Here is a 10,912-nt window from a genome sequence, read left to right as displayed (position 1 = left end):
ACCGACACTAATGTGATCTGGTCTCTCAGATATCAAATATATGTAAACATAATAACTAGGATTGAGGAAGCCAAGAAGCAGCAAACAGGTTTCAATGATTCCCCAATTTAATATTCAATAAAAAGAATTAAGATATTAAATAATATAAAATTTAATAATACAAATTTTATTGCCTATTATAGATTTGCAAAAATAATTGAAAGATGCATACAAAAACAATTACTAAATTACAAGTCTGCCGTATGACATCTCTCATGTAGTAGTTTGCCATTGCATAAGATTGAATTCCATTTACAAAATCAAATTTGCTGTAGTAATCTCATCGCGTGAAAAATAATTCTCTTTACAAAATCATATTTGGAATTGGAATTACACCACCACTCTTTGATAGCCAGTATTTGAATTTCTTCAATAGTGATTCAAAGACGCTCCCCATTTTGTAATGTAGTTGCAGCATCTCTGGGATAAATATATGTCAGGAAAAAATCACTAAACTTGGTACCCTATATAGGAAGATAATTATTTTAATCCATAACATCCCGTAGCTGTTAAATTTGAGAAACTTACCTAGACAAATGCTAAGATAAACAAAATCTAGTGTAGCTTTGGCACGTGACATCAAACTCAGGCCTGCATTTGGCGGGGAAAAAACAAAAGCTCCATTGATAAATAACAGATTGGAATCCCAGCCTTTCAGTGATGAAATATGACAATTCCCCTAGAGGAAAAAAACTTTTTCATGGTGTCTTCACCATTCTAAATGTATCAACAATAAAAGGTGTTACCTGATTCGGATTTTGACTTCGGCACAAGACCAGCCACAGCATACTTCGCATTCGCTAATAATCTGATACGTTGTGGAGCACCGAGTTTACTAATTATAGATCTTAACAGTCCATCAGTTCTAAGTACTGTCAGCATATCACGAGGCAAACCTTCCATGAATTCAGAAATGTCACCCATCGTGAAATTCCTTGCTTCTTGACTTAAACGCTTTCTGTCTTCAGTTGGCATACTTTCTCCTAAACCAGATTTACTGAGATCAAAGATTGTGATTAGCATCTGCCAAATAAAAGTGAGAGCAGCATGCACCTGTTTATTTCATTAAATATCACAACAATATTTACTTTCTAAATTCTTTTGTTTGCCATTGTGATTAGTGTATAAATATTGAGCTTCAGCATAAGCCATGCACCATCATAATAGTCCTCTGGAATATGATAGGCCAAAAACTCACATGGCATATAGATAATTCTCATTTACAAAATGAAAAGCATGAGAAAATATTATTTTAAAAAGGTGTTGAGAGAAGTTTTCCACTAGTTGAAATCTTCAGATAAGTTACGAAGTGTTCAGAGAAATTTCTAAATTGAATTTACGTATGGTTGCAACAGGTTTGCAAAGGAAGCTTATAAATCACAAATATGTGGGGTTGTCATGAAATAAATGCCCCGCCTTGCCTGACCTCCTTAATGCATCTGATCAGTGCATCACCTGATCTTATCTGTTTAATATTTTGCATAAAGCACCTAAGGACCCCATTGATAATTTTGTGCACACATATGCACATATGTGGAGCTTAGTTTCAGAGAGATAAGGATTGATATCAGTGCATGGTGTGCATGTATATAAGACTATAAGTATATGTATTAGTTTCCTCAGTCACTCTTTGGAAGTCGAGGACCCTCGCTCCATATATCATTTATGCACTCACTTCACTCAACCGATGACTAGACTGCAACCGCGCCTTTCCTTTATGTGCTGGTTATGAGCTCACCACTATCTATACTTAATCTAAATTGACTATAGGGTGCAGGTGGGGGCACTCGACTGGGCCTATATGGTATAGCTGCACGAGATAGGGACCCAAGAATTCCTATACTATATAGATCAGATCTAGCTGCGAGTGCAGCTAAGCATTCCTTTCAGAAAAAGTTGACATCAGCACCAGTAGCAGAGAAAGCAGAAGTAGCTAAAGCAAGGGTGGTAGCACCTCTTCCAGCTCTAGATTGAGATCCAAAGCCGGTGCCAGATCAATATCGAAACCTAGGAGCACCGGAAGCAGGAAAAAAGGTAGCATAAGTTGTAACACCAGCAATTGACTTGCCAATATAGAAAGTGGGGCTCGTGTACACACAAAGACATACATAAAGTGTGTACACATGTATATGTTTTTGTTAGATAGAGTAGTGCTCCACATTCATTGCACATCTCAAAGCATGGAAGGATAGAGATTTAGCTAAGTTACCGATTAGGGTACAGGTATGGGTATGGGTACATATTTGCAGGTACAGCAAAAAAAGTACAGGTATGGGTACGCCGTACGCCCATATATATATATAAGTAATCTAGGACTCTGCAAGTCCAGATTCGGGAATATATATGTACATATCAGTGATCCGGGACATTGGACTCGAACTTGGCTGAGTCTGCTCTGAGCAGACTCGCTGAGTCCCGAGAGTAAGACTCTGTTGCAAAGAAACAAATAAAAAAGCAAGAAAAAAATTAAAAACTTATTGTTTTCACTTGACCAAAAGGTCATTATATTTGCCTCCCTACACTAAAAGCTCATTTTTATTGTTTATAAACACGAGGAGGAGAGAAAAAGAGGCATTTGGGCAAAAATATTGAGGCATTGAAGAGCAGACCAGCAAATCGATTGAAAAGGAGATAGTGATTGCTGATTGTTTGTGCAAGTTAGTAGCTTGCATTCACGCATTTAAAAGAGTTAAAGAAGGATTTGGTGGAGACCTCTACAAATTTGAAGGTGCATTTATTCAATTTTGGAACAAATTTGAAGAGGTAAGTTACATTTTTATTATTTTTTATTTTTTTTTACTTTCATATTTCAATTTTATTGTACATTTATTTTGGTTTTGTTTCATTTTATGATGATGGAAAAAATAAGAAACGCTAGTTTGGTTTTTCTCTATTTTATTAATTTTTAACTTAATTAGAATGTGTAGATGCTGATTTTTTCATTTATAATATATTGCAGTACATTTTGCAAAGTACTTTCTAGGTTTATTATCAAACATTATTACAACAATGTATTAAATCTTTAAATATCATGAGTGCATTCTGAGCATTTTCCTAATTTCAAAAACATACCTGTCAATTGTGCGTCCTGTAAAAATTACAGGTAAGTATCGGTAATATTTTCCAGCACCAATGCGCTCTCCCATCTGTTTCATTTCATGCGGGTCTAAAAGAATCAGAGCTTTCCACAGGCGGCAAAAGTCCATTCTGAAGCTTTCGTCCAACTCTCTATAAATGCCATGATCTAAAAGAACTGGGAATTCCCATTCACAAACAAAAATCACTTAAAAGGCATTCAGACTACCACTGCCACATAAAAACCAGCAAGGTGACATCTAACCATTCTTACAAATTTAAAAGTCGAATGGATAATAAATGCATCAATGTTTCATTTGACAACAAGGGATTAAGAGAAGAACAATTAACTGCATACCAATGTCAAATCCATCCTTTTTGCTAGAATGTGGAAAAACTAATATGTTGCCAGGATGTGGATCTCCATGGACATAACCATGGACAAATATCATTTCTGCAAACACCTCCACTAAGGCTTGAGCAACCTACAATTTCAATTATGCCAGGAATTTGATTCAGTTTCCCTTTTTAACTTAAATTGCACTAAACCCAAGTTTATAGGCAATAAGATTTAGTGCAAGACGATGGTTCAAATGTGAAAGCACCAACTAGGCTTAAGAAAGTTATATCTATGCATGTATAGATGCATGAATATACATGCGTGTCAATCCAGTAATTCAATATGAAGGCAGTGACTAAGGTTATGAAAATTATGAGTAATATGTGTGCATGGGTGCACACTTGTGTAGGTGTGCATGTGCCCTCTCTTGAATTTTAATTATTTATTCCAAACAATGCACTTTTATTTCAGATTGTTAACCTTTTGCATTTTAAAATATATACGAAGCTTATAACAACAATGCGCCAAATAGAATTCAATCTTTGAAAGGAATGTGGAACAATATTCAACATTTTTGAGCTTCTTAAGTTACAACATGCTGAATTTATCAGAATCCAAAAGATTGTGGAGCAATACTGAGCAAAATCCTAACAATCAAACTTTGAGAAAAAAGGGTTCTCATGGAATATCCATGAAAATTACTATGCCATGCCCAGTCATAATATTACAAAGAAACTAGAGACTTCAATTATCTCTGGGCACAATTTGATTAGAAAAAATAAGCATACCCTTACTTAAGCAAAGACTACAATCCAATTCATAACAAAAAATTACTAGACAATCCATTTTACCGTCCAAAGACAAGGAAATGTTGCAATGTATAACTTTTGGAATCAACTTGTGCACATGACTAGCTAATTTGGGCTGATGGAAGTGCTTATGCAAATCAATAAATGGTTGTGCACTCATGATTGGTCTATCTCAAACCAAGAACTTCACATATGAGTTCTTCTATGTAAGGATATTGAGGTACATAAATGGAGTAAAGTTAATATTTTTGAGGGTAATTATTTCAGTAATCTTGTTCCTCTAGTACTTGGGTGTGAATGCTGTAAATATTTTGGTCATGGACATAAAGAGCTTTGAGATCTATAGGCTTAAAATGCTCAGGCAACAAAAAAGAGTTCAATATCAATATGAAGGATTCCCTATAATTACCAATTTGTTCTTCAGACACCAAGAGGCTCTGTGACATCAATGGAAGTAGTGTACTTTTGTCAATTGTGTAAGTTCTTTGGATATGCATTTTGCAACTAGATTTGGATTTCAAACTTGATGATCAGATGGTTGGTTGGCAAAATATTATCAACTTCACTTGTCATTTGTCCTAAATCCTGAATATGCTCAACAGCTGCTGAAACTTCCTTTCATCAGAATCGACTCTGCCAAAAAAATACTGGTGTAAAAGTTTTATGACTTGTAAATCAGCCTTTGCACTGCTCTAGAGAATGCCTCTGAGTGGATGTGTACCAGTCTAACCTTCTAAAAGAGAGTTGTGGCTATGGCCTGTCCTGACAGACTTAAATGTTTTCTCAGCAACAATCTCTTAGGATCTCCTTAATTCTTAACATATTTAGGAGAAAGCAGAGGATGAGACTTATTTTTGTCATAGGAAGCAGTCAGCTTAGAAAATCAGATTGAGGCTTTCAAGGAAGTCCACTACAAACTAACTAATTCAGTAAACTTCTCATAAAAGCTACTTAAGAAAGAGTTTAAAGGATGTCCATTACAAACTAACAAATTCTGTAAAATCCTCATAGAAGCTACTATTGGAGTTTGAAGACTGGATATAGGATTACCGTAAATCTGATAATTCAGTATGAGAGAAAAATATCCTGTGTTGTTCACCAGATAAGGACTAGAGGAAGCCTTTACAAAGACCAGCAGAAAGCACACCTAAGTAAGTAACGCTCAATCAATGGTGTGTAGCATTTGGAATCTTTATAAGTACAAACAAAAGCAGAGGATGAGACTTATTTTTGTTATAGGAAGTGGTCAGCTTAGAGAATCAGATTGAGGCTTTCAAGGAAGTCCATTGCAAACTAACTAATTCTGTAAACTCCTCATAAAAGCTACTTAAGCAAGAGTTTAAAGGATGTCCATTACAAACAAACAAATTCTGTAAAATCCTCATAGAAGCTACTAAAGGAGTTTGAAGACTGGAAATAGGATTACCATAAACCTGATAATTCATTATGAGAGAAAAATATCCTGTATTGTTCAACAGATGATTAGAGGAAGCCTTTACAAAGACCAGCACGCACCTAAATAAGTAATGCTCACTCAATGGTAAGTAGCAATTAGAATCTTTATAAGTAAAAACGAAAGCAGTGCTAATATGGGATACAATGGCACCTAGAAATTTATCAGAAACTTGGCATGTGGATGTGATTTCCACCAAGTGGTTTAGGATGGTGACACAACAGACAACACAAGGAACTAGTTAGTATTCTTGTGTTATAATAAACATGCAACAGAATACAGTACATATTCATGAAAACAAAGAGAGCAGAATAATGCTTTTCTATTCACAATGAACAAACATAGAAATAAGTAAACAATGGATCAGAAAACTAGGATCTGCAATTCCTTGATTACAGACTAAGGATAAGGATCCTAGCTGATTATTCTCACTAGAGTTGAAAAATATGGCAAAGCAATGAGAAAACAGAAGAACCCTCTTCTCAATGTTAAATGTAATTATATATACAGTCACAAGAAAGGTCTAAGATCAGTTAAAGAATGGTTCTGCTTTAGTACTTACACTGTTCATGTTCTGTGGCACACATTAATGTAAGTTTAGTATCCTTGCAGGTGTTACTTGCATATATTGGACTCATCAGTAAGGCATGGAGTGACTTATGTTGGCACATGGTGGCATAAAGACAATCTGTAGCACGTTGGTGCTGGCTTATGCATGACTATCGCTAGACTATGTCACTAGCAGAGGTAGCATGGGGACAGAGCCCAGTTGCAACCAGATCACTCTCCCCTTCTTGCAAAGCAAAATCCACCATCACATTTTGAAACTACTTTAGAACCACTTGGCTTCAACTGCACACTGCCCAATCTTAACTTTGTCAATTGATGTGTGATGATAGGTACGCTTATTATTCACTCCTATGATCTAGATAATCAAGATTCAAGTCTGAAGAAAGTTGAACAAGGGTTCAGGCTCAAACAAAGATAGAAAGTTTGACTAAAGGATTTAAAAAATGAACACTGCTGTGTGGCTTGAGTATTGCAAAAATAAAGTTATAAAGCATTTTCTACAACCACACAATGATGGTGTAGGAACCTGTTGTGACGTTTTCACACATCGCCCCATTGCAAATGGGGACCCCTGCTTTTTGCTTTTTAGGGTTTGTTTTCTAGGTCTTTTAGAATTTTGTCTGTTAGCCTTTGCAAGATGAGTGCTGTCGGGGAGATCAATAGGATAGCAGGTCCTGCTTGAGTGATGTCCTGATCTTGAAATTTGGCTAAGTCTGAAAGTCCTGATCCTGAAATTTGGCTTAGTCTGGAATGTCCTGATCCTGAAATTTGACTAAGTCTGGAAACTGAAAAACCTCCAAAAACTAGATTTTGCAATATAACTCCTGGAGGTCTAAAACCACTCTCAAACATCTTGAAAGTATATATGGAATATAACTTAAAGTATAAGTGACATATACTTAAATGTTATATTCCATAAAATTATCCTGACGGAGAGTTCAAAAACATGAAAAATCGCTCCTGACCCTCAGAGAGGGCCCACAGCGAAAAATCGCTCCTAACCCTCAGAGAGGGTCCACAGCGAGATTTTGATTTCCTTCGTTTTGCAATGAAAAGAGACCAAGTTTTGATCATTAAGGGGAAATGAATAACTTTCTCCACCCACCTGAAGAAGTTTTGACTTGAAATAATGAAGGACCTTGTTGAAAACAGAAAAATCGCTCCTGACCCTCAGAGAGGGCCCACAGCGAGAAATCTTATAAGGGTCATTGCTAGCCTTATTTGGTCGACTTAAGATGTCAAAGGCATGGGGATGGATGAAATGAGCACAATGAAGTATCCAGACTTGATCAAAGATGATAAATTGAAGGAGTTTTGCCTAGGAAGGGTAAAATCGCTCCTGACCCTCAGAGAGGGCCCACAGCGATTTTCTTTGTGTGCACATTTTTTGACCTTTCTTGGACATGAATTTTTATTCATAGCAAAGAACAAGATGATATCTCCCTTGGCAAAGTGATTTTTAGGCGAAAAGTGAAACATTTTGGTCCAGGTAGCAAAAATTGCTCCAGACCCTCAGAGAGGGCCCACAGCGAGAAACCTAAAATGGGAATTTTTCACCCAAGTTTGAGGAATGCTAAGGTTAGGCATGGGTTTGAAACGATGTTTGAAAAGCCTTGAAGTGAAAAGAAATCGTTGAGAATCAATATTTTGAAGGCAATTACAAAAATCGCTCCGGACCCTCAGAGAGGGCCCATAGCGATTTTCCAGTTTTCTCTCCTTTGTTTGAAGAATTGAGACAAAACCTTGCTTGGACAGGAGGAGAACGTGATGTGTTATGCCTTGGAGGTGATTTGAAGATTAAAAGATAAAGGAATTTGCCTAGAACCAAAAAATCGCTCCGGACCCTCACTTAAGGCCCACAACGAGATTTTCAAAAAATGCATGTTTTCTTCAAAATGATGGTAAGGCAAGGTTTGGACAAGGAGAAAAGACCTCCAAGAGCAGGATGAATATTATTTTGCCTTTAAAACTTGATGATTTTGGTCAAAAAATGAAAAATCGCTCCTGACCCTCAGTGAAGGCCCACAACGAAAAATTGCTCCGGACCCTCAAAGAGGGCCCATAGCGATATTGTTAAAAATCCTCATTTTACCTTGCAACAACAAAGCAAATTTGGTTGGAGTGGATTAAGGGAAGGCATTGCCAAATGATGAATGAAATTTTAATGAAAAATGATGAAGAATCAAGCCTAAATTGTAAAAATTGCTACGGACCCTCAGAGAGGGCCCACAGTGAGAAACTTCAAAATCACGCCTTTTCTCCAAAATTGGATTGAGCTAAGTTTGCAATTCAGTGAAAGGACCTAGTTGAAATGTCTTGAAGAAATTTTGGAGGTGGAAAAGTGCTAAATTTGAGCAAAAAATGAAAAATCGCTCCTGACCTTCACTGAAGGTCCAGGGCGAAATTGGTGATATCCTTCATTTTTACATTTTTGAGCGTTGATATTCCTTAAAATTGACCAAGTTGCTAACTTTGAGGCCTTTGGAAGGGCTAAATCAAATTCGCATTAAATTAAAGGCATTTTAATTTAATAAATTAATTTTTAGGCCTTGAAATAATCAAAAATCCACTTTGGAGGCATTAAAATTAATTTTCAAATTTTAAATGAAGGTGAGCACTCAAATACATTTATTTGCTTTTACAAGCAAGTCGGCCTTCTTTTGAGGGGGATTTTATTTCATTTCCATTTCCCTTTTGGCAAGTCGGCCTTGGAGGGAATCAAGGTGAGCGCTCTATATATGGGGGATGCTTTGTTCAAGTTTAATCATTCATTCATCCTTTCCTAAGTGTGAAATTGGAGAGCTATTTGAGAAGCAAAATCCAGAGGTTGAAGTGCGAATTGGAGGTGCGAAATCTAGCTAGAGTGGAGCGAATTTCTACTAAGTGTTGAAGATTAAAGAGGGTGGAGTCTATTCTTTTTGAAGCTAGAGGAGGCGCAATTCATCCAAGGGAGAATTTTGATTTAAATTTTGCCTAGCAAAATCTATTTTTACATCATTTCTTAGAGTTTAATACTCAAGAGGAGGTATGGCAAAATCATCTTGACACCCTTGTTTAAGGTTTGGTTTTTGGACATTTGTTTTGGAAAAATCTAAGTATTGCATGGTTAATTAGGAAATGATAACTCAAGATTTATCATGAGGTTTCCTAATTAAAATCTTAAATCTTCCTTTTGAATCCTAATTTCTACACTTCAAGATATATTACTAATTTTGAAATGTTGTGTAGGTATCAAGCTGCCGACTCTTAAGGCTGGAGGATCTACAAGTCGGCAGGTTCTCATCAAAGACGATCAAGAAAGGATAAGAGCGACCTCCTCCAGTCTAGCATCGACAAGGACGGCCTTCTTCAGTCAAGTATCATCAGGAATGACTTCTTCCAATCCAGCATTCCAAGCCGAGGTACATCATCATCCTGCACATCAAAGACAAGAGAAGTCGGAGCAAGGGTTCTTTGAAGAAGTAGATAGTTTCAGAAGAGTTAGTTAAAGCTAGCTTCTCAGCAACATCAAATTGGCATCAACGAAGTGTCGGACGAGGTGGCATCCCAGTCATCACTTCTCCAGACGATGTGGTCCATCTCAGCGTGTCCAGATTCAATGTACCTAACTCATGGGAGGTGGCACAAACTTCGATGTACCTACCCCAGCTATCTATTGGTCGAATTTTCCGGAGAAGACATGTGTCCTAAAAATGCAATTTTATCATTGGTCAAGCATTAAATGTTATGTAATGGTTCTAACAAACCCTAATTAGGGTTTTCATTATTGAATCTTGGCCATTGATCTCAAATTGATCTTAGCCATCGAATTGTATTATGGGCACTATATAAGCCCCGACTCTTCATTTGTAAAGGCTAATAGAATTAGAAAGGAGTTAGTGAATAGAGAGTAGTTAGAGAGTGAGTAGTTAGTTGATGGAATAGCAATTAGAGTAGAGTAGAGAGAGAAGGCAAAGATTGTTGCCAAGGTGTTGTTGTAAAAGACTTGTAAAACTTCATTGAAGAAATGGTGAAATTTATGGGTCGATTCAACAATTTGCATGGTCTCTATACTTCTCATGTTTGATTTAATGTTATTAGATGAGTGGAAGAAATGTGCTTGATTGATGGTGAAATTCATATATCCATACTACTAGCAGTTTGTTGATTGCAGACTTGCCTTGTGTAGTCAACTGGAATCAGTCAGCTTAAGCTTAACTTCAATTGTCGCTTCATCATTGATATGCATCAGCCTGATGGTGTCTATGCCTGTAGTGATGATTTGAACATCATAAAGTTTTCCTTCGAAGATCGCACTAACCTTGTGGAGATGGTCCTGTGATGTCAAAACAAGACTTAGTTAGAATTTCATCAAAGATCATTCATTGCTCTTACATTCTTAGTGTTAGGATTAGATCCTTTCCTCGCCCTCATCTTTTTTCCTTTTTTCAAATCAAAGTTAGTAAAATCCTATGTTCCAGCAATATTCAAAGCAAATTAGACGTTCAATCATCAAGTGTAAGTCCCCTTGTGATTCCAACAAATCACATCATACCACAGAGAGCTTATCCACATGTAGAGATCCTACAACAAAGAACCTTGAACTCATCCCGATTGATCCTTTTCGCGATATCTTCAGCATTCGGA

At 36.7% G+C, this 10,912-nt stretch overlaps 1 protein-coding gene across 1 annotated transcript in view; it reads right to left on the bottom strand.

Moving 5' to 3' along the window:
- Positions 1–204: 204 nt before the first annotated feature.
- Positions 205–10,912, bottom strand: part of LOC131078560 (uncharacterized) — a 51,552-nt gene continuing 40,844 nt past the window's right edge. Inside the window, exons 6-10 of the mRNA XM_058016288.2 lie at positions 3,473–3,599; positions 3,112–3,292; positions 786–1,036; positions 568–630; positions 205–459 (exon numbers count right to left, since the gene is read on the bottom strand). Of these exons, the coding sequence (XP_057872271.2) occupies positions 344–459; positions 568–630; positions 786–1,036; positions 3,112–3,292; positions 3,473–3,599 (738 nt within the window). The 3' untranslated portion in view covers positions 205–343. The remainder of the gene's footprint in view (positions 460–567; positions 631–785; positions 1,037–3,111; positions 3,293–3,472; positions 3,600–10,912) is intronic.

This window comes from Cryptomeria japonica, chromosome 8 (genome assembly GCF_030272615.1).
Source record: "Cryptomeria japonica chromosome 8, Sugi_1.0, whole genome shotgun sequence".
NCBI lineage: Eukaryota > Viridiplantae > Streptophyta > Pinopsida > Cupressales > Cupressaceae > Cryptomeria > Cryptomeria japonica.
This window is presented reverse-complemented; position numbering and strand designations above follow the sequence as displayed.